The sequence below is a fragment of the Clarias gariepinus genome, chromosome 2, assembly GCF_024256425.1.
Source record: "Clarias gariepinus isolate MV-2021 ecotype Netherlands chromosome 2, CGAR_prim_01v2, whole genome shotgun sequence".
NCBI lineage: Eukaryota > Metazoa > Chordata > Actinopteri > Siluriformes > Clariidae > Clarias > Clarias gariepinus.
Genome location: NC_071101.1, coordinates 30,793,092 through 30,817,595, shown reverse-complemented (window position 1 = coordinate 30,817,595; position 24,504 = coordinate 30,793,092). Strand labels below are relative to the sequence as shown.

Genomic DNA, 24,504 nt, shown 5'->3' with positions numbered 1-24,504 from the left:
TTGTGTTAATCAACAGATTTCATACTGGTCTTTGTGGGCTTAATTTTATTTAATGATGGTATGAATATGATTGTGAGTTTTGTAAAGAATAAACATCAATTGAAAAGGGTTACTTAGGGGACCTTAATAAACCTTAAAGAAATGTTTATTATTCTTGTATAATTCTGATCACGGTTTATAGTGCATCCTCTGTAGCTTAGTTGTCCCTAAGATGAATAAATACAGGTTTCCTATTTATGAGGCACTGGACTGTGGGGTTGTCATTGGAAGCTGTTACTATGGTGGGTGTGGGTGTGTGTCTTGTGTCAACGATGCACACAAGCACAGTGTGTGTCTGAATCTGATAATTAGTGATTCTTTTAAACCACAGGCTTAGGCTCTGATGCACTCCAGCTGTCTCCTTCCCAGCCAATCGATGAGCTGTGTCTCTTAGTGTCTCTGTTCTTTAGCACCTCCTTTCCCTCTTCACCTGATCGTTCGTCTTTCTCACCCCTCTCTCACTTTCTCACTTTCTTCTAGTCTTTTGTGTTTCAGAACTGCCAGAGAAGAGCTGTGTAATCAGTGCCAGGTTGTATGCAACTACTTAATTCTTCACATTTCATAGTGATAATACAGTAGTCTAGGTATCAGTGGTGAAGTTGCAAAATTGAGGTTCTGGGCTTGTTTTCCGGAAGTTGCTTATATCTTTGAGTACAGTAAGTAGATTACTGTGTTGATGCCTGATGGAAATATGTTTAATGAGTCTTTTTGTTTTATAAAATAAAACACGTTTTACAGAGTGATGAGCAATAAGATGCTTGTACAGTATATATATATATACATTGCAATATTTGTAAGATAGCTTATAGGGCTAAACCAGTGGTTCTCAGTATACACTGAATGCTCCTTTTGGATAGACTTTCTCTGAATGCTTGTGAATACCTACTAAAAAAAGTACTTTGTATAGTTTTCAACAGATCGCTTTGTCTTGTGTTTACTTCATGACTTCATTAACAGAAGGAAGGTAGCTGGATTGATCGGTTATTGATTAGATCTAAAGAACTTCCTGATCAAATCCTGTTAGCTGATCTGCCACCTGCCTTGAATGTCATGTAGCATTGATGTTATCTGAATTTCCACTGACACAACCCAGGGCTAAAACAAAAAAAAAAAAGGACTTTTAACATGACCCTAGGGACTGTGTAAGGGACTAGACCCTAGGGACTAGAAACAGAATGTATAGATGCTCGCAGTAGTTTTTAGCATTAAATGACAATGGTTCTTAAACTATTTGCATATATGAAACAAACAAACTGCTAATTGGTGTTCATTTTTTTTAATGCTAAAAAGTACTGAGAGCGTCTATACTACATTCTGTTTCTAGTAACATTCATAAAATAACGTTATTAATTATTGCTCTTGATTATTACACATTAGATGTACAGAGCAGAACCATTCACTTAGTCTACTTATTTATAATTAGATCACTTTATAAGGCTAACGTTCTGTTTCAATGCCTAGTCCTCCTGTGTGTTTTTAATATTTTTGGCCAGCAAACACACCATTGCTGCACTGCAAACAGAAACCAGTGTTTGAACTGAGTGTGAGGTCTATAAACTGTAATGATGTTAAATGAAAGTAAACAGCTGCACGCCACCTCACCACCAAATGAGATAAAGATGGGTTATATTTAGAATAACGATAAGTCATGGTTTCTGCTCTGTACATCTACAAGTGAGTAGTTAATAATCCAGAGCTGAACAGTAGATCATTTCCTTGATTGGTTTTCAAAGAAGTTGCACAGGTGGCTACTTAACACTGCTCCAACCTTTAAAATGTCAGTCTCAGCGCTAAATATACTAGGAAATTAATCTTCTTGAGATGCGTTATGTGGAGATCTGTGATAGTTATGGGGAAGTTGAAAACACCAAGCTGTTAATATAAGTTTTTGGGCTGGGATTAACCTCGGATTAAATTAGATCAGGATTATGTCAGGGTTCCGGTCAAAGCAGTATGACTTTTCAAGGAGATTACTTAGACCCCTAGGAGATTCACGACTATTACAATTAGTAATTCATACTGACAATTTTACACCAACAGCCTCAAAGAAGCTTTAGAAATCCTCCATGGACGTCTTCTTTCGACGCCACTTTAAAAGGAAGGAGGGTGTTTTTGCTAGGCCAGGGGGTGATGGGTCTGAGCCATGTCGATCCAGGAGACCCAGTGTTGCCGTACCAGCGAGCCGTGCACGCAGGCGTTCCAACGCAGGTTTTGCCTCGGCTACACTGGCGCAACGCAGGAGATCCAGCGCTCAGCTACAGCCACTACAGTCACTACAGTCACTGCCTCATGTGGCCAGCAACAGAACAACTAAGACTACGAGGCGCCGCTCAAGCACCACCACACCAGGTGCAAATCCACGTTTTGCTGTACGCCGCAAGAAGGCAAGTAAGTTACGTAACATCGACACACACCTACTTGGCCCTTCCATGCTGCTCGCAAGCCTTATCCAGATGACAGAGGAGGAAGAAGAAGTTCGGGACGAGGCTGTCGGACAGGTGGAGTTGAAAGAGTGCGTGTCCTATCCCTGCTCAGACCCACTACTTTCAGAAGGAGACAGCGAGAGTGAAAATACAACAACCTCCACTACTGACTCTGACAATGACCAGAACTCAGAACCATGTGATGATGATCTTATGGAGGCAGGTTTGTCAGAGCGGGAGTTCCAAAATTCCTCTGTTTTGTGCCAGCGGAACTGCCTGCCCCTGAGCGTGGTGGTTGATCGAGTCCAGGCTCATACGCTAATCCGTGTTCCACGATGTCTTAGAAGAAACTCCTCTTACATAAGCCATGTTGAAGGTGGGCCACAAGGGCGTTATTGCCAGAGAAGGCGCTGCAGACGTGTCTCCACCATCTCCAAGGCAGGCAGCCCTTGGCCAGGAAGAGGACAACCGTTGCCTACTCGCAGAAACTCCATCTGCTGGAAGACGCACGCTTCCTTTAGCCCGTTAACAGGAGCTCATTATGACCCTACACTGGAGTCATGGAGTGGCTTCCTCTCGTATGTAAAACCTTTACTTTCTTTCAGAGCAAATGATTTTCTCTGTTTTTACTTGTAAAGGTCACACGCTCTCCCAGAGCATATGAAGCTTTTTCTTCTTGTGTTTAATCTGGAGGTATCTAAGCATAGAGCTGTTTGGAGATATTGTTAAATGCACAATAATTTGGCTTCTTTAAAACATTTGTGAAGGAAAATCCCATTTTAGACCAAAGGAATGTAGACATTTCAACATAGACATTTACTTCTGCATAATTCCTCATGTTAGAAGCAAACTGTAGCCAGACTTATTAACATTTTTACTGTGTCATTTGAGCTTGGCTGTCTGTGCACATGTGAGTTTTTTTTTTTTTTCCTGACTGACCTTCTAATTTCTGTCCTGTGGATCTGAGCTCCATGGTGCTAGCTCATTAGTGGCACCAGTACTACAGCGTACATCGTTACTTATCGGCCCCACTGATCAGCCAGTAGGTTAACCACCCTCAGGTTGCTAAGCGTCACTAATTCACACAGCAGGGACTGCACACAAAGGTTACGGCAAGCAAGGTCTTGCAATAACAGAAGGCAAAAATAAACTTTAACCTTATCTGTTCCAAGCCCTTATAGAAGAGGTAACATCGTTTAGACTTCAATCAATGTAGATATCAAATACAGTATCACTGTAACCTGTTTGGCATTTTAGTTTAGGTAAAGAATTTTACTAACACATTTGCTAAGTAGACTTTTTGTAAGGACAATCCTCAGGTTTTAAGCTTTATAATGACTGCAGTTGAATTTTCAGCATGGCTGAGCTAAGACAAATCCACATAAGTACTTCTCTAGTAACACCATGCATTCGATATGGCATTGACCTAGTTAAAGATTTAAATGCATGACACTTCCAATTTGTAGCTTTGTTATTTCCCAGTGATGTCAAGCTCAGGTCTGCTTTGCGTTAGAGTGATGAGGTTGTCAAGTAGAGGTGTGGATGAAACAAGACAGACCTTTCTTCCCTTATTGTGTTCTTTTGTTCTGGCAAACTGTACTGTATATACCGGGGAATGAAATGAATAATGAACAAAGTGTGTGGGTAGGTTTTTGAACTTTATATATATATATATATATATATATATATTTGGAATGTTAAAAAAAGTAGAGATCTGTAAAATGTAGGCACATTTTAGAACCAACTCTGTAATTGATATGAGAGTAAAAAAAAGAAGCTGCTTAAACAAGTCCCCAAGGTGCTCCAGGCAATGGAACAGAGAAAGCTCTTCCTGAAAAGGTTTACTTTCTAATATCGAGATTATTTCTAACTAGATGACTGTATGTCGCAATCAGATCTGCGAGATTTGTGCTAAAGTACAGTATTTAATTCATATTTATGTTATGAATGAAATCTGATCACACCCTAGATGTTTTCATTAAAAACATACTTAATGTAACCTATATGTTATGAGGTTTGTTTAAGACCGCAAGCGAGACCTCATTGACTGAACTGTCTTTATTAGTGGACCTTAATAACATAACTGCTCAAATGTAATAACCCTAATCGCATTGAACCAATTTCCTGTTTCTGTGGTGTGTGGAGTGTCAAAACAACATTCCAGGCAGGTGGTGAGGCTTCCAGATTGCATGTGGATGTGAGTGAGTGTATGATTGTGCATGATTGGGTCTGGTGTTCCATCCAGAGCACAAAGTAAAGGTCAATGACAAATTCCTGACATTTGTTTTTTTTAAGATGTTAATGTTCTTTAGCCAATTACCTGTATCTTGCAAACAGAATTCTTACACAATGTTTTCAATCTTAAATTTCCTGATTTTGTTTTTTGTTACTTTTTGTTGATATGAAAATAATACTGGTGCTATAACACTTAAAGTTAGTAATCAGTCAGGTATTTACAAAATTATAATCATATTGTGGCGTTTTTACGCCGGAAAGAATGCTGGAGAGACGAGTGAGCTTATTTGCTGCCCAATGCAAATGGCTGGGAGTATTTTATTTAGCAATGGCACGAAATAGCACACACAAACACTTCCCACCATTACTAACACACCTAAGAACATACACACCTACTCTGGCCGAAGCCACTAACCCAAACACCTTCTCCCAACAGGGTGAACACATAACAGTCCCATCCCGCAAAGCATGATGGTTCCCAAGCGAAACCCCGCCCACGCCACAATATAGTCTTGCTATAATTTCTAATAATTTCTATAACATTTTATGTATACTGCATATACACACACAAAATGTTATAGAAATTATATATACTGTATATATATATATACAGATACAGTTTACAGATATTTTAATTTAATTTAATTTAATTTAATTTGGTCTATCATTTTTTCTTACCATTTTAAAGTTATATTTAATTACAAAGCACTGTTTTTGTGCAATGCCAAGCAATTGTATGTTGCTTACAATAGACCCTTTTTTAAAATTAAAAGCCATAGATATAAATAACCATAATGCTGCATTAGTTGTTGTTCTACATATTGGTAGTTGTTGTTGTATGTGCTTTGAGATGTCAGCACGTATGCTATCTACTTGAGAATCACTTGCACTTTTGCAAACATCATACACTTCTGTATACTGCATACAGTTATACGGTATGCGAACAGAATGCAAAGCAATGCGGTACAGGGTAATGTAAATGTGTCTTTACATGATGTAATGTAAAAACACAATGGGCCTCATTCTAATTAGGTTTATAGGTTACCACACATTATTATTTCCAAAAACCACATGCTCTAAACACATACACAGTGTTTACTTTATACACATATAGTGTTTTATTTCATCCTATAAAACGAGCGATTTCTAAATAATTACAATTTTTAAACCAGAATCCACATCCATAATGTTAGATTGGTTGATTGATAAACACCAACATGTTTTGTATTTTTGTGCGCTGACCCCCTCGTCAGCTGTTGCTGTTGTTTGATCGATCGTCATGGCACACGTGTGCGGTTCAGAGTTTCTCACACAGCACCTCTCCAGCTGTTGTAATTGTCCTGTGAGAATGGACTCCACATGCACATGCTTATCTCAGCTGTTCAAACGGGTTATTTATGTGAATTTTCACTGCTAGTTCTCACTCGGGATCTCTCAGGGGAAATCTGTGGAAGAGTTTTTCCTATTGATTGTTTTTTTTGAGAATAAATGCAGACATTAACCATGTTCTTCTTCGTACAGGGCGCAGATGAGACAGGAACAAACTGAAAAAGCTGGATTGAACCTGAGTCACACAGGCACAAATATAATCAAAACACACTTTCAGAGCAAAATTCCCAATTGTACACATACTGTACTGTTTTGAGCCAAGCCTCATTCATTCATATTTTGCTGCCAAAAGATCCAGGGTTACTTGTATTTTTAATGTAGTCTTGAGGAATGGTTCTCCAGGCTTAATAAAGGACTTCTTTTGACCCTTATTTTTAGTCCAGTCCCTGTACTCGAGCAATTACAGAGGAATGTGTTTTTTTAAGTCATACAGTGACCTATGAATCATTTAAGCATTAAACAAACATCTCATTTAAGGCATGAACCAGTGAGAAACAGGTGCAGATGATGAGAGATGATCAGGCCGGTGATTAGTATACTGGTGATGCTGATTGCTGAGTCATCATCTTGGAATAGATGAGAGGGAAATGAGGTTGCTGCTGAGGTTGTTACATAAACAACAATTTTTTTAATTGACTTGCACCCGGCAGCCTCTCACAGTACAACACTTTTTATTTCTTTTATGTAACCCATGTAATTAAATTCCATTTAGTATGAGGAAATGAGGAGTAACTCAAGACATTTGCACAATTACTGCAGTAATTTAGTACTGAACTAAAAGCTGTTAAATTTGCAAAGTACAAACCTGTTTCCAAGTTAGCGCTGAACACAACTTTAGAAGTGAACATCTATATAACAGTGAAAAACCTACACATGATAGTTACAATATGTCCCTCTAGCGGAGTGTGACAAGGAACTGCTATGCCATGAAACAAAAGAGAGAACTATATAATAAATAGATCGTAACTCAAATTAGATTAGTGGCGTTTTTGGAACGCAACAAGAATTTTGTATTGTTGTAGTGTTTGTGGTGTAAAAAATTCATGGTATGGGTGAGGTGTAAGAAAAGTAACAACGAATAAGACCTATTCATCCAGACATATGGACATGTAAATATTGTTTTAGGACCAACTTAAAAATTCTTGATCCTGTTTTGTAATATTCTTTAATATAAGCTGTGATTGGAATTCCAGCCGAATTTTGCTCTGCACTGAATACTAATCAAATTATTAAAGCAATGCTGTTACAGAAACGTATTCAATGCTTTCCGACCAATCACATTACTTTCAGATAAAAAGAATAACAAGAAGCAATAACAAGATTACATAAAAACCTAAGTATATACAACATCATATTCATTATAAAATAATCAAATATCTTAACATCTACCTGATGATCTAAGTCAGCAGTTGAAAATCTAAAAAAAACTATAGATACATAACTATAGATACACAACTATAGATTAATAAACAGTAATTTTACCTGACCAGTCATGCATAAAGTTCCCGAAACATGGAATAAAACCAAACATCTAACAAAACATATGATTACTACATATGTTGAACTATGATTAATACAAATAGACATATATATATTACATATATACCTTACACACACACACACACACACACCAAAGGCCCTGAATCTGCCCAAGGCATGAGTGTTTTATTTATTTATTTTTAATTTTGCCCCCTATTTTTATCATACAGCTAAGTTTTTCTATATTTAATTCTTATTCTATTCCAGGAGTTATTTCTTATTGTTAATATTGATCTTAAGGTCACGAGCGGTCATATAAACATATTGTACTGTGTATGTGACAAATAAAATTTAATTTTGAATTTCGATATATTTACACACAGCATCATAAGTATATAAATATATGATGCTGATATATATGATATATTCCCCTTTTAATGCTTTTTTTTTTACAGAATGTGAACAAACCATTTTTTGGAATATAATATATACTGTATATATAATCATGTGTATGTTTTCTTCAGGAAAGCTATTGCCAAGTCTGGTGTGCAGAACCAGGCCAACCAGTCCAATGCCTTGGCGGCAACTCAGTGTGAATCTAACCGAGAGATCTCCCAGACAGTCGACTGGACCGTGAGTTTCATTGTACTATGTAGATAATATGACAGCTCTACCTGCTACCATGGATAATGAGGTCATGTATTCACATTCTGCTAATTATCACCAGTCTGATGGGTGACTGCTTGCAATTGTCATTAATACAATAATCCATCCTTGTAGCCTACACACTGTATAACTCTATATAATTATATAAGTGAACACAAATGAAGCAGCATTGCCTTGTTGATATGGTAAAAAATGAATACGCTGGCGAGTAATCTCTATGTATGCAGATGAAAATTTTAAACAGTTCACAGATGTAAAAATGTTTGATGCCTCATAAAACGATTATATTTAGTGCTAACTCCACTACTGAGGATTATTTATGATAAATACGGTTGGGTTCAGTAACTGGATCTACCTTATCCTACAGGAGAACGCCCAGTTCGGTCAGCACGTCTGGTTTGAGACCAGTCTTTCTGGAGATTTCTGCTACGTTGGAGAGCTTTACTGCTTTGCCAAATCACTGGTGAGCTTTCCACAGAGCACATATGCTGCTTTTCCTCTTTTACACTTCCTTTTTTATTTTGTACCGTTCTGTTGTTTCTGTCGAACAGAAAATGATCAACATGAAGGAACTCTGACTTTAAAATAATAAGCTTCCTAAATGGTTTGTTAAGATTAAAGAGTTTTAATTAAATACTGTAGTGTTTGATCCCTTTGGAAAACCTTGGGCAAGAGCACCCACCAGTGTTGACGCTGTGTAAAAACACACCTAGTTGCAGACGGTGATGCGTGAATAATCATGTCACTGCCTTGTCTATAACCAAATTTTTTATGACCAACAGCAAAAATCACTGCCCCGCTATAAATGTGCTGCTTGCAAAATAGCCGTCCATACAATATGCATGGACCAGCTAGAGAAGGTAAGGCTTCACAACTATTTCGATACTGTAGATAAATAGATTTGACATGTACATTTCTTGTGCTATCAATTGCTTTTGTGTTGCAGATAAATTTCAGGTGTAAGCCATCGTTTCGGGATCCAGGCACGAGAAATGTCCGAGAGGTCAGGAAAGTCTCAGTAGACTGTAAGACCTAGTATATTTGTGCTGTCTAATATTTCTCTAACATCTGTATGTCCATGTGCTCTTTAGCCATGTACTGTAAGGCATCACTGGGTCCACAGGAGGCGTCAGGATGGGAAATGTAGACAGTGTGGAAAGGTCTGTCACAGTTTAGTCTTACTGTACTGCATTTAAATTGAAAAGGCTATAGTCATGTTTTTTTCCATCTTTCCTTAGGGATTCCAGCAGAAGTTCTTCCACAATAAAGACATTGTGGCCATCAGTTGCTCTTGGTGTAAACAAGCGGTCAGTGGATCTTCTGATCTGAGAGTGTTCATGTAACAGAAGGAACTTAGCAAGAGCAACAAGGTAACAGGTGTGTTTGTGCTTTGCAGTACCACAATAAGGTGACCTGCTTCATGCTACAGCACATAGAAGAGACCTGCACTCTCGGGGCGCATGCTGCAGTTATAGTGCCTCCTACCTGGATCATCCGAGTGCGCAGACAGCAGGTGCAGACTCAACCCTTTCCTCAAGGCCTTACTGTTCTGCCTGTTACATTCACACCGTGCAACATCTGGTTCTGTGTTGGGAATTTTTATTAGCTGAACATTGCATTTTTTTCCTTGCTTTCATACAGACTTAAGCTCAAAACACATTAAAACCTGCAACATATATTTCAGCTACAGCTGATGTAAATTATGTTTGAAGAATTTGCATAAATCAATATTTAGAAGATTAGAAGATCTGTTCCATGTAATTCAAGCTTTGTTAGGATATTAGAGCTGGAGAAATGAGCAGACACAGTGAGAGAGAGAGAAAGTACCTTCACTTCTTTCTCCTGTATATTATACACTGTATATAGACAAGCTCACAAGCCCCTATTCAAGCCCCTTGTGGGATATTCGAGTCACTTACTACAATTCCTTTAAAAATATTTATTACTATTTGAGGGGTGTTCAAGTAAAACAAGGACTTTTGATTGTGCAGAATAACAGAACACAGTTAGAGAGTAAAAACTCCCTTTATTTGTCTGTATAAACTTGATTTATTTCTCTATATAATTTCCTGCATCTAGACTCTTCTTTTACAGTGGTGAAGGGTCTCATTACCGTACTGTGCTTGAAGTCTTCTGTAAATGCCAATAAGTTTTATAACTTCATTCACAACAAATTTGATCAAAAGTCCTGGTTTGACTTGAACACCCATTGCATTTGAGTGTATTTTTTCCCCACATATATCCAGAGACAATGATGATGATCAGAGGCATAACAGACATGCTCTTCAGATTGTCACCTAAACCATGTTTAACTTCCTTCAGGCTTCTCTAAAGTCGAGTAAAAGGAGAAAAAAGACGTCTCTGAAAAACAAGACCAGCAAGAAAGGAACGGAGGTAATGTGTTTACTTTTGTTATGCTGTACCATGAACTCTTTGGACACGCAGTGTACTGTCTGCTGGTACTACTAAGTGCATGAATAGCAGTTCTTCGCTTCTTTCCTGTGCTAGGATGGCAAATGGAAGCACTTTATAGTCAAGCCGATTCCCTCTCAGCTCATGAAGCCATTGCTTGTTTTTGTGAATCCAAAAAGTGGTGGAAATCAGGTGAGTATGATCCAGCAAATTGTCAAGTACTACACACAAACTAACCTTTTAAACGAATACACTTGATTTGTATTTTTCTTTTAATTAGGGAACGAAAATTATTCGGTCATTTCTGTGGTACCTAAACCCTCGACAAGTGTTTGATCTCACTCAAGGTGGCCCTAAAGAGGGGTAAGTTCTCACTGATTGTTCCATTCTATTTCGTGAGATAATAGAATTGATTTCCAACTTGCGTTATTGAAAGAATTTAATTTAGTGATTTTTTTATTTCCTCTCCACTGTGCTGATTTTTAAGGTTAGAAATGTACCGCAAAGTGCCCAACCTGCGCATCCTGGTATGTGGAGGAGATGGAACGGTCAGTACAATTTGTCAGTGATGTAAACTTTAATCCCATTCCTTCTAAGCAGTTTTCTTGTTTGGACTAAGCAATAGGGGCAATGATACATACACCATTCCGTGTAATCTAAGCAACAGTTTATTTAGCTGGAGCTCAATTTCTGCTAAATGTCAAGTCAGATCTATGAAGGTTGATAAGATAGACTAAACTCTTTTTTTTTTTATTATGCAGGTCGGCTGGATCCTGTCAGTGCTGGATGAGCTGCAGCTGAATCCTCAACCTGCTGTTGCTGTCCTCCCACTTGGCACTGGAAATGACCTGGCCAGAACACTTAACTGGGGAGGAGTGAGGAAAACATTATGCTCTTACATTTTCCTGTAATCATTTGGCTAATAGTGGTTAGTGTAGGTTGCTACAGTAAATGTATCTGATTTGCTAATTTTCTTTCAAACCGTCATTGCAACTTGTACAGTACAGTATATCTCCAACGGCAGCACAGTAGCGAGTGGTTAGCACTGTCGCCTTGCACCTCCAAGGACTGGGTTCGATTCCCATCTCTGTGTGCATGGAGTTTGTATGTGCTTTGGTAGGTTTCGTCCAGGTACTCCTCCCACAGTCCAAAGACATGCAGATTAGGCTAATTGAGGTTACTAAATTGCCCATAATGTGTGTGTGTGCTCCTGCGATGTATAGGCACCTTGGAATAGGCTCCAGGCCCCACTGACCCTCTACACAGGAGTAAGTGGTATAGTGTTCCAGTTGAGCAAGTTCCAGTTTGAAGTATAATTTATGGGCATTTCTTATACTGTATGTAAATTAGTAACATGAAGCACAGGACTTGATGGCATAATCTTCCCCAAAGTCTATTTTTTGCTTTTATGAACTAATTAGAAGAGACAGTCCTAATCAGTTCAGTCATTACATTTCGGTAGGTTTGTCTTGTCCTGTATATTATTATTATTATTATTAATAATAATAATAACAATAATAATAATAATAATAATAATAATAATAACAAATAATAATAATAATAATAATAATATTACATTTATTTATTGTTGTAATAAAAGGCTTACCTCATATACTTGTTGATTTTACTGTGTAATATGTTTAGGGCTACACAGACGAGCCAGTGTCTAAAATTCTGTCTCATGTGGAGGACGGGAACATTGTGCAGCTTGATCGTTGGAACCTCAGGGTGGAGCCGAATCTAGAGGCCAGTGAGGAGGAAAAAGACGAACACCAGACTGACAAGGTCAGCCCATGCTCTTAGCACTGAGTCTTTAATCGTAGTGAGAGGGAAAAAATGCAATCCATAATCAGGGATTTTTTATTGCAAGATAACAGTAAACCAAATACAAGGTTATTAAATCATTTTTTTTAATTGTTATTTTTAACCTTTACATTTTTTCCCCTATTTTTTTTTATGTTTTTCCTAAAGTTCCCCAATTATGCCATTTTAAGGTTGCTAATATTGCTTAATGAGTCTCTTAAAACATGCCTTGTATGCAAGGTCAAAAAACACTTTAGTTTTCTCTAAAAATAGATTTAATTTTACCCCATTTCTAAATGATTGGTCCACCATTACCACTCATGCATTTTCTCCTGGACTTACACATACGCATGTGTGTGTGTGTGTGTGTGTGATGCGCGAAGTGCGCATGCTCCGTTCCTTTACTCTTCGGCATTTTCCCCCCCGGGGCTTGCCGTAGATAGGCATGCACACTTTGCGAGTATAGGAGTTCAGTTTTGGTGAATGGTGGAGAATAAACAGTTTAAAAGGATTTCGTGTGCTCTCAATTTTTAATAGTTTTTTTATATTACAAAGTGTTTAAGCGAACCCGGCAAGAAATTCTCAGTCACATTAACAAGAGTGTGGTAACGTTAATTGTAAGATGGCGGGCGAGTTGTTCGTGACGTAGAACGTGGGCGGACATCATGCAAATATGTTACAGAGTGACGTGGATCCGTAACAGAGAAAAAATAGATTTGCTAATGACTCGTTTAGGCAAATGTGAGATACTCTTTTTTTAATAGACATAAACCTAATTTATCGTGCACTGTCAGCGTCACAGATAGTGCAGATAGTTTATGTTCACATACAGCTACATGACACACTGCATGAAAGATCATATTTGAAAAAGCATAATAGTGGCACTTTAAGAATTTATTAATTAATTCTAAAACAATGAGCAAAAAGCTAAATGTGCATCTTTCACTGGAATATACATAACTTTATGAACCTGTGTCTTCTGTTTTTACATTTAGCTGCCCATTGATGTGTTTAACAACTACTTCAGCTTGGGATTTGATGCGCATGTGACCTTAGAGTTTCATGAATCCCGAGGTGCACCTCCTCTACCAAATCTTTCATTGATATTTTTTGTCATAATTTTGATCTCGGTTGCCAAAAATTAAACATCATTAATACATTGTATGAACAACTACAACAATGTTTATTTTTTATATTTCATTTCTTTTAAATTTTTTTTCTTTAGAGGCCAAACCTGAAAAATTCAACAGCCGCCTCCGGAATAAGATGTTCTACGCAGGGGTGAGTGTGTCTTGGTTTAGCCGTATCCCTGTGTATGTTCACACTTGTGCTGATTGTCCTACTTTCTTCCAGACGGCATTCTCTGACTTCCTTATGGGCAGTGCTAAAGACTTGTCTAAACATATCAGAGTGGTAGTGAGTAGAAGAACTATTTTTTCTGAGCCATTTTCTCTTACTCATATATAACTAGAAAAAGTGTAAAACGAATATGCATGCGAATAATGCAATATATATTTATCGTATGTAAAATGTTCCTGTATTTCTCTCTTATTTGTCTGTTGTTGGACATGTCTAGTGTGACGGCACGGATCTCACCTGTAAAGTTCAGGATATGAAGCTACAGTGTTTGCTCTTCCTCAACATTCCTAGGTAACATTTCTATGTACTAGTGAGCAACTTATAATAAAACACTATATTATATGTACATAAACAGATGTCTCTAATGCTGAGCCTGACATCATGAGCAATATGTTAATTACCAGTTTATTTCTTTTTGAAAAGATATTGTGCTGGAACGATGCCATGGGGCAACCCTAGTGACCACCATGACTTTGAGCCTCAGAGGCACGATGATGGCTACATAGAAGTTATTGGATTCACCATGACTTCACTGGTAAAGTCAACACTGTAAACCTTCGAACTAGTGAACTGAGTTTTTCAAAATAAGAAATATTGCAAACTGATAGAGAATATTCACAATGATACAGAATCACAATCAAAGCATGATTTTACTTTTTTACTTAAAAAAAAAAAATTTAAGACTCAGCCAACATAATACTAATAGTAAATTGAATTCTTAAATAACTGAAAGCAACTGCATGCTGATTTATTTATTGTGATAAAACCATGTGATAAAAGCTATAACTCTACCTCACATAGTTTTGTTACGATGGATAAATCAGCATGCGGTTTTGCTTTCGGTTATTTAAGAATGCAATTTACTATTAATAATATGTTGGTTGAGTTTTAATTAAAAAAATAGCAAACTCAGGCTTTGATTGTGATTCTGTAGTCAAACTACAAACTATACAAAAACGTTTTACAGTTTTATAGCATGATCAGCCTCCTCTACCGTTTTAGTTTCAATTTAGTAAATGACAGCTCATTATCATAGTACTACAGGCGTGCATCGAATGACATCTGTACTCGCATCAACCAACAACGTGTCCGTCAGTAACCACTAATGTTTACATTACAGTAACCAGATAAAGCACATGCTTTAGCTTCCTAAATAGCATGTGCATCTCATGTCTTTTTTACACAAACACTTGTGCATATTTAACATTTTTTTATGTTGTTTCTCTGCTTCACCACAGTGCCCACACTTCAGCATTCCACATTTGTTTTTGTCAATTATATAACATGGTAACATGGTGTTCTATTTCACAGAGTGTATTACAGACATTACGTGATTTTATTACTGCTGGAATGGCTGCAATGTGTAAAAGTGTAAAAAGTCCTTTTTCTTGGCATCAACATTTGCCAAAACTCTATGAACACATTCACCACTCACGGCAGCTGCTGTGTGGCACAGGAAGTACACTATATTGCCAAAAGTATTCGCTCGCCTGCTTTCACATGCATATGAACCAGAGTAACATCCAATTCCTAATCCATAGGGTTTAATATGATGTTGGCCCACCCTTTGCAGCTACTGTATAACAGCTTCAACTCTTCTTGAAAGGCTTTCCACAAGGTTTAAGAGTGTGTTTATGGGAATTTTTGACCGTTCTTCCAGGAGCACATTTGTGAGGTTAGACACTAATGTTGGATGAAAAGGCCTGGCTCACAGTCTCCTCAGTAGTTCATCCCAAAGTTGTTCTATCGGGTCGAGGCTCATGTTAGTCAAGTTCTTCCACACCAAACTTGCTCATCCATGTTCTTATTCAAGTTCTTCCACACCAAACTTGCTCATCCATGTTCTTATTAACTTTGCTTTGTGAACTAGTGTGCCGTCAGGTTGGGACAAGGAAGAGGGTAATTCCCAAACTGTTCCCACTAAGTTGGGATCATGAAATTGTCCAAAATGTCTTGGTACAGTATGCTGCAGCATTAAGAGTTACTTTCACTGGAGGTAAGGGGCTGAGCCCAACTCCTGAAAAACAACCCCACACCAGTTCCAACATGACTGCGCACTAGTGCACAAAGCATGAGAGTCATGACCTCAACCTTTGGAATAAATTAGAGCGGAGACTATGAGCCAGGCCTACTCAGCCAACATCAGTGTTTGACCTCACAAATGTTCTTCTATAAGAATGGTCAAAACTTCTCATAAACACACTCCTAAACCTTGTGAAAAGCCTTCCCAGAAGAGTTGAAGCTGTAATAGCTGTAAAGGTTAAAAGCAACATCATATTAAACCCTACGGATTAAGAATTGCATGTTACTCAATTCCATATGCATGTAAAGACAGGCGAGAGAATTCTTTGCTTAATTCAGTACGTGACAAAAAGGAGCAACGTGATTTTCTCCTCACAAAAAACAGCTTGTGCTCAAAAAACAGCCAGCTATGTGTCTTGCATTGCTTAAAAGTTTAAAGCTTTTAAAATAATATACCAATTATAGCAGTTTAAATAGAAGTTTCCATTTTCCTTTTGGTTCAGAGTGTAATAATTTGCCAAAATGAGTGCTTATCGTGTTTTCCTTTCAGACTGTTTAAGAGTTAAATATACTGGTCAGTTTTTATTGGTTCATTCGCTCTCAGTGGGCATGCGGACTAGCCCTCAGGCCGTGACATGTTTAGTGCTTTAATGGATCCTGAAGACGTCCTGAATAAGTCTCTTGCTCTGTATACAGCATGCAATCCTAAAGTTCCAGTGGTTTTGTACATTTGCACATTATAAACTACTGTTGGTATTTGAAACACAGGAAACCACTGGACTTCAGGAGAGGCTTAAGTTATACTCCCTGCTCTCTGGTTTTGTCAGATCTAAGTTCAATGTGCTTTAAAGCCAGAAAGTGCATTTCACCACTATTAGGGAGGTTATGAAAATAAAAATCTAGAAATGGCAAAACAATAAAAAAAAAGTGTGCATGATAATGTGTTACATTTGACATTAATGTACTCTACATTTGTGCTGGACATCCGTTGTCTTTTTTGTTAAGACATTGTGTTGTGGACGTGTTTGCAGGCCACACTGCAGGTAGGAGGTCACGGCGAGAGACTGCATCAGTGTCAGGAGGTGACGCTCACAACCTTCAAGCCCATCCCCGTGCAGGTAGATGGGGAACCGTGCAGACTGGCTCCGTCCGTTATCCACATCACACTCAGGAACCAGGCCAACATGCTGCAGAAGACCAAGAGGAGAATCTCCCTCCCACAGCTCAATGAGTGAGTCACAAAAAAATACCAGGCATCTCCTTTTCATCAAGTAGGAGAACACTTAGTACACACGGTAGTTTTTGATAAAATATTTTGTATTTTAAAGGATTTTTAAGTCTATTATATAGAGAATAGACAAACATCAGAGTAACTATCTACATGTAACTGTGTGTGTGCTCGTAGTCAGCTGCCCATATCTGAGCAGCTGCATATCCAAGTGAGCCGAATCAGCATGCGGGACTATGAGGCTTTACACTATGACAAAGATCAGCTCAAAAAAGCCTGTAAGTGATACGTTTGTTTTTTTTAAGCCCTGGATGTTTATTAAGTGATGTTCGCTTGAAGACTTGAACACTTGACCTCTCCAACAGAGTAGCCTCTGTTTTTGTTCTTTTGAGGAGGAATATACATGAGACTTTCTTGTTTACACAGCGATTCCTCTGGGAATCATCACTGTCCGGGCAGACAGCGATTTAGAGACCTGTCGGCTGCACATCGAGGCACTTCACGAGGTACTGTATCAAAACTGTCCCAACTCATACCAAGTTAAAATTAGTAGTTTAGTGCACAGTGTTGGATTAAACCATTTTAGCAGATTTGCTCCCCCTCCAGCTCCCCCGTTAAGAACGTTAGGATGTTTTTTATGCATTGACTACATTTTAAGCATGGTCGCATTTTCTTGACCCCAGTATTATTCCCATACCAAACTCTTAGATTTTCTACAAGGTCGAGATAGCACCAGTTTGAGATCGGGAGATTAGGAAAGCCATCTTAGACATCTTCACCTTTTTATTTAATCACAAAGTGATTTGTTCCAAACGTTGCCCTCTTGTCAGAAAACTGGATGATTCAATTCAGAGTTGAGACTGAGGGTTTTAAAATTGATTAGTTGACCATAAGGACACTAGGCAATTGTATCTGTTAGTCTAAAAAAAAAATAATAATAATTAAAAATATAATAATAATAATAATAATAATAATAATAATAATTATTATTATTATTATTATTATTATTATTATTATTATTATTATTATCAAAATAATAATAATAATAACAACAATAATCATCATCACCATCATCATCATCAACATAATATTAATAATAATAATAATAATAATAATAATCATCATCTTCATCATTATCATCATCATCATCATAATACTCTCCTTAGTTGAAAATATACAGTTTTTTGGGGAATTGTCATCAAATAGCTGGCAAAACAGGAGTTAATGCTTGTATATCTTAATTTCATTTAAAGTAAAATATGTGAATATACTGTTATTATTCTGATATGACTCATCACCTCAAAAGTACTGTGGGAGTAAAGTCAGACGAACCCACAATGACTATGAGTAATCACACTTAGCGTCTTGCTACGATTTGCACTCTTTCTTTCAGGAGGGGGTTGGTGTGAATTCAGACGCAGCACTCGTACCAAAGCTCTCGCCCAAATGGTGCTTCCTAGACTGTAAGTCAAATTTATTTAAAAGTTGTAAAACCATCGATCGGCTTACATGTAATTTCTTGATGCTATTTGTTTTCCTTGCACAGCCACAACTGCCGATCGTTTCTACAGAATAGACCGCGCTCAGGTATTGATGTTGAGGGATCAGTACAGCAGGTGCATTTAAATTCTGTTCAATATGTTTACTGTTGACAGATTTCTTGCATTTGATGTTGTTTGTTTCAGGAGCATTTGAACTATGTGTCTGAGATCTCACAGAATGAGCTTTTCATTCTGGACCCTGAGCTGGTCACTAAGGAAACGGTGGGCACGTCTACTGGAATGCCAGAAATGGTAGAGACACTGGGACAGAACTCGAATAGCTCGGACCAGATTGCCTTCTCAGCATGCCCTGCAGCTTCTGCACCACTTTATAGGTAAAATTCAGGTTTTTCCTACTTGTGTGTGCACCTCCATTAAGTAGAAATCCACCTGCAATAATGTTGCTGATTTCACCCTAGAGCTTAAAGAATATTCTGCAAAATCAAAAGTTAGAGTTAACGGCCCATTATCCTGGCCTGCTGTTTGATTAATATAAGTAAAAAGTATATTTTATGTTTTATCTTGCTAATCTCCTAGAGCAGTATATCACATAACAATAAAGCCTTGTTCAGACTGCAGGCAAATCCGAATTCACTTTCCAAACTGTTATTTGAAAGTAATTAGTAATCTGTTCAGACTGGCAACCCAAATCTATCACATTCACAACCTCGAAAACCTCTGCAACCTCTTTGAGCACAAAAACGTTTTACAAAATTATTTCTTTTTAAGGTATTTATTTCCATCTCCATTTCTTCCATTGTCTCTCTGCTTATCTTCCAACCTTGGAATCATGTCTCATACCATGTGATCTTGAGGACTTGAACTTCCGTGTCGGGTTGCTAGTGACATAATGGACAAATTTAGATCTGATTTGAGCGAGCTTGAGCATCCAGACTGTGACACATCTTTGATTTGTTTAAAATCAGATTACAAATATCTGATTCAATGTGTTTTTTATTCTTCAGACTACATAAAGGCAATATGATTCCAATCTGATTCCAATCTGAATATTCCTTGGTTTCTGGACTGCTGTTGTAATTGCTAACTAAAATGTGTTTTAAATCCAGAATAAAATCTAAGCATGTTTAGTATATACATATATACACTGGTTGGACAATGAAACTGAAACATGGCTAAATTTGACCAGCCTGGTGGCCAATTTATATTGATTGCACATTCCACCAGTAAAAGCAGAGTCTGAAGGTACTGTATACTTAGCAGAGTAATAGCACAGGTTTGCTTAAAATATTGCAATGCACACAACATTATGGATGACATAATGGCTCTTGATACATCACAAAGACTCGCTGTTTTGGTCACAGTTGCGCCAGCGAGTCTTTGTGATGTATCAAGAGCCACGGTATCCAGGGTAATGTCAGCATATCACCAAGAAGGACGAACCACATCCAACAGGAGTAACTGTGGACTCAAGAGGAAGCTGTCTGAAAGGGATGTCCGGGTACTAACCTGGATTGTATCCAAAAAGCATAAAACCACAGCTGCTCACTGCAGAATTAAATGTGCACCGCAACTCTCCTGTTTTCACCAAAACTGTTCGTCAGAAGCTGCACAGGGTCAATGTAGTGACCTGTGACCTGGCCACTGTGCAAGACTTATATCTGTCATTCCCAAATTGATGCTGTATTGGCTGGAAAAGGAGGCCCTACAGCATACTAATGAATTATTGTGGTCTAAAACCAGGCGTTTCAGTTTTATTGTCTAATATGTCCTATATGTAGTAGGTATTACCAAATACTTTAAATCTTAATAAATCTTTAAAATGTAAAGATTTTGGAGTGTAAGTAAAATTGTATTACTATAAACTATAAGCAGTCCTTCATTTCAGCAATGGAATTAAAGTATATTAAAGTATATTCTTGTTTTCTACATGTTTCCATGCAGGATAAATGAAGACCAAACTGCAGCTCAGAGAAAGAACGTGTCCTGTGATGTCACAGATGTGCTGGCATCAACAAATACAGACGTTTGCAAGTAAGTTTGCAAGCTTGACTTAAGGGAGTATAAAGTACTAGTCATAAATTACAAGTAGCGACAGTCAAGCATATTCATGTGCCAACTGTATTTGGAAAAGTAGCCAGTTTTTAGCGGTTTGTGCAAAGTGATCAGGTCTGGGCTGCTCCCCAAAGAGAATTTTAATCCTGTGCCACAACACTGTGGCTTAGGAGCTGCTTCCAGAACTGGAACCACACCGTGAAATTCTCTTCCTTTCCAAAACAGAAACGTGTTCCAACATAAATGCTAAGGTTTCTACTGCAGTGAAGGTGTACTTCCACTCTTCTTTTGTTCATTGTACTGCAAAAGAAAGGAGATTTAGCTCCTCTTGACCACACACACACACACACACACACACACACACACACACACACGCTCCTTCGCATACTCCTGTGGCACTACATAATCTTCAAATAAACATGGTTTTTAATGAATAAATTTTAAAAGTGCTCACTTTTTTCTGTTGTACTCGCAGATCTGATGACGTCATCCAGACTGAGATCGATAAAGGTAAAATCACACTGTTTTGAAGATCGTATCAGGGTTTTAAAATATGGTAGACAAACACTTTGTTCTTGAATTCTTAGTCATAGAGTTTAGTAAAAGCATTGCTGTTGTTGCCAAAAAAAAAACAAAATTTTTTTGCATTAACCTTTTTTATGTATAGAAACTATGAAGCTGCTGATTACAAGTGTGAAGTCAGATAATTTTAAAAAGGTGAGGCAATCATTCCTACGTATATTTTTTACGCTTTAGAATTTTGCTCTAGAGAAGACATGTTTTGCTTTAGAGATGGCATCTTTTCTGACACCAGTACCAAATCTTTGAGTCTGTCAAACAATACCCATACCTATTTGATATTGTTTTGTATAATAAAAGTATTTTACATTTTTGAGAAGCCTGGCTGGCACAGAGATGAAAAGAAAGTGACTCAAGCAAACAGTAATAGATTCTGCACCGAAGAGCTTTACAGTGGGACAGCAGCTTTAAAGATTGGATCCATGATATTTACAAAATTTGAATACATTTGCAGAAATTAATCTTTGGCTATACGTCTGGTTTCATGCACATTTCGAAACAAAAACTTTTACGCAGGATGTCTGCGTTGTATTTGTTTTTGTAACTTTACAGTCCTAAAAAGCATTCTATGTGTTTTATTTTATGCATACACCAAAATAATAAAGGGTCAAAATTCCATAAGCCAAATGCATCTTTAAAAAGTTTAGGTTTTTTTTGTAGTGAAAACACTTTACAACTCTTTCACACAAAAACACTTACATTGTGAATACAGTGTAATAAGGTAAAGCATTAACATAATAAAATCAACCAAACAAATAATAATTAAAAAAAACCTTTTAAATCTCTTTATATGTAAATATTTCCATTTATTTTCCAAATCCAATTTCCAGAACAGTTCCAAATTTCACAGATCGAACATTCAGATAAATCAGATTCTGGGTATCAGATTGGTGACATCTATATATTTCTGGGTTTTATGCAAATCATCTTTCTCCCTCTCTCTCTCTCTCTCTCTCTCTCTCTGTCTCTCTTTATTTATTTTCCAGCTTGTAGAGTTACACAAAGAAGGAGCCAACCTTGCAGTATATGATGCATTGGGCTGTACACTGCTCCACTATGCTGTAGATACTGGCAACAAGGAAATGGTCAGATACATCATAGATAATGGTACAGTGTCAAGATCCTTATTCATACTGTAAAGCAATGACTTACTTGACCGCTGCTGACTCACATTTCTTTCTTTTTTATGAGCAGCTCCACTGAGTATCTTGGATGTTGCAGAAAAAGAGACGTACGTAAAGCTTTAAGAGGGAAATGGATCGATTAAATCTTATTTGAACAACATTTGACAACACTATTTTTTTTTACATATAAAGATCTCTACTATATATAGTTGCATAATCAATATATCAGCATTTGCAGTATTATTTGAGCACAGAATTTAATATTTATGCAGTTATACTGTATTTTGTATCATGTAATGCTGCACTAGAATGAAGCAGTTAAAATTTGGATTTGTCCTGGATTTGTGTGTCTAGAGGTGAGACGGCGCTGCACAAAGCTGCAGCATCATGCCAGAGGACAATCTGCAGCTACTTGGTGGATGCCGGAGCTTCGCTTACAAAGACTGACTTACAGGTGAGTAGGAGACCAGCACATCACCTTTACCTCCTCTAGCACACCTAGATTGAAGTTCGTACTTTGTGCTTTCTTTAGGGCGACAATGCAAAGGCACATGCCGAACGAGCTCAGGACTGGCCGCTGGCTGAGTATCTGGAGGATCAGCAACAGCACCACACGATTCAGAGGGAAGACCATGAGACGACGGTATAACCAACAGCCTGCATTGTCCACTGGAAAAGGCTTTTCCTTGCATTCTTGGCAGCATGTTGTTCAAAACGGAAAAGGTTCATTTCTTTCTTGATCGTAGGGGCCAAGCAAAGACAAAATGTGATTTCCTGTAGCTGCATGAATATGCTTCTCTTGTACTGGAGGTCATTTTGTCCAAATGCTGCATTTTCTAGATATTAATGGCAAGAAAAACTTTTGGACATCAGGGTTAGAAGAAGAGAAGCGCATCTGACTGGGGCTTTAGCCTTTTATTAAGCAAATAGTAATATATGGTATAATAATTAGTAAAATTTACATGTTGCTTGTGCCATTTTGACTGAATTGGACTTTATGACAGCAGTCTGCATTTATAACTCCCTCTGCACCTGCTGCTTTATGAGGTGTTTCAGTTTTTTAAGTAAATGCTTGTATTTCCTTCCAACCACTAGTTAATCGCATGATTCTGTAAATTATTTTACAAGACAATGTTAGTGGCTGCCTCTTTTTTGTGATATTCTTTTAATCTTATACTAAATAGCTTTCTAAATAAAATAGCTTTTATTCTTTCAACAGGTTTCTTCTGTAGATATGAAACACTGCACTGATTGTTTAAGGAACACGTATCATAATGTAATGTTCTTGCAAAGAATAATATTTGGTCAATAGAAATAAGTAAGCATTTATAATGTTTTAATTATCCTAAGAGGTATTTGATAAAGACGGTATATATTTAATAACATTCCACCAGAAATGTTTCGAATGCTAGCCATTGGTCTGTTATTATCGCTTAAGCCACTTGGAAAGAAGCGTTGTTTCAGGACTTTTATTAAAATCTGGATAACGAAATGTTTACACTGAACGAGTAAAGACATTACATCTTTTTGTTTTATGTGTTCTGTGCTTTCACAACTGTTAGTGGCATATCCTCAGGTACTGAAGTTTTATGTGTTTTTTTTCATATATATATTTATAATGCAGTCTGCCATCATTGCCTTAGCATTATTATTATTATGATTTTTTAATGTATTGTCCTGAGTTTTGAGTTAAAGTGCATTGTCAATGCTCTGTTTCGAGTTGCTGTGCAATTCAATATTAGACATTGTGTGTACATATCTATCAAACATTTTAAAATGTGAGTAACGATACCATTCCATGATCCCATCTTAGCATTTGTATTACTTTATGAATTTAAAGGAACTTATAGGCAATGACTTAATCATACTAATACAAAATAAACTTTGTTAGATAATAGATTATAGTATTTACTGTACATTGGCTGGTTTGTTATTGTCTACCTATATAAAACAAATAAAGTTTTAAATTTATTTTTCTTTGCCTTGTAAGTTATAATATAGTACAAAGTGCTACAAGAAAGTAACAATGTTGCAAGATGGACCCCATGCTTCTGAGAGCTCTAATAGTTAGGTAAAAGACATTACAAATGCATCTGCATTTCACAGCATGTATATAATTCATGTACATCTATGAAATGCAGGTCCTGTCCACCACTAACTAGGTATGTATTGAGACACAAGTATGTACAGTA

At 37.3% G+C, this 24,504-nt stretch overlaps 1 protein-coding gene across 1 annotated transcript; it reads left to right on the top strand.

Moving 5' to 3' along the window:
- The first annotated feature begins 515 nt into the window (after positions 1–515).
- dgkzb (diacylglycerol kinase, zeta b) lies at positions 516–24,283 on the top strand. Its single transcript, XM_053483471.1, has 33 exons — positions 516–695; positions 2,080–3,040; positions 8,090–8,198; positions 8,599–8,694; positions 9,014–9,091; positions 9,178–9,234; positions 9,323–9,391; positions 9,470–9,538; positions 9,628–9,744; positions 10,554–10,625; positions 10,740–10,835; positions 10,924–11,006; positions 11,131–11,191; positions 11,405–11,518; positions 12,288–12,428; positions 13,442–13,520; positions 13,672–13,727; positions 13,800–13,862; positions 14,023–14,096; positions 14,229–14,340; positions 16,859–17,058; positions 17,233–17,333; positions 17,482–17,561; positions 18,449–18,518; positions 18,602–18,642; positions 18,741–18,931; positions 20,499–20,588; positions 21,085–21,119; positions 21,277–21,326; positions 22,175–22,295; positions 22,383–22,419; positions 22,667–22,766; positions 22,845–24,283. The coding sequence occupies exons 2-33, from the start codon at positions 2,106–2,108 to the stop codon at positions 22,959–22,961; spliced, it is 3,714 nt and encodes a 1,237-aa protein (XP_053339446.1). The 5' UTR covers positions 516–695; positions 2,080–2,105; the 3' UTR covers positions 22,962–24,283.
- The last annotated feature ends 221 nt before the right edge of the window (positions 24,284–24,504 follow it).

Excerpts from the sequence above, each read along its gene's own strand:
- dgkzb (XM_053483471.1), top strand. The coding sequence starts at position 2,106 with ATGGACGTCTTCTTTCGACGCCACTTTAAAAGGAAGGAGGGTGTTTTT. Across the intron at positions 12,429-13,441 it reads ACGAACACCAGACTGACAAG|CTGCCCATTGATGTGTTTAA; the intron begins GTCAGCCCATGC and ends TTTTACATTTAG. Across the intron at positions 18,932-20,498 it reads GCTTCTGCACCACTTTATAG|GATAAATGAAGACCAAACTG; the intron begins GTAAAATTCAGG and ends GTTTCCATGCAG.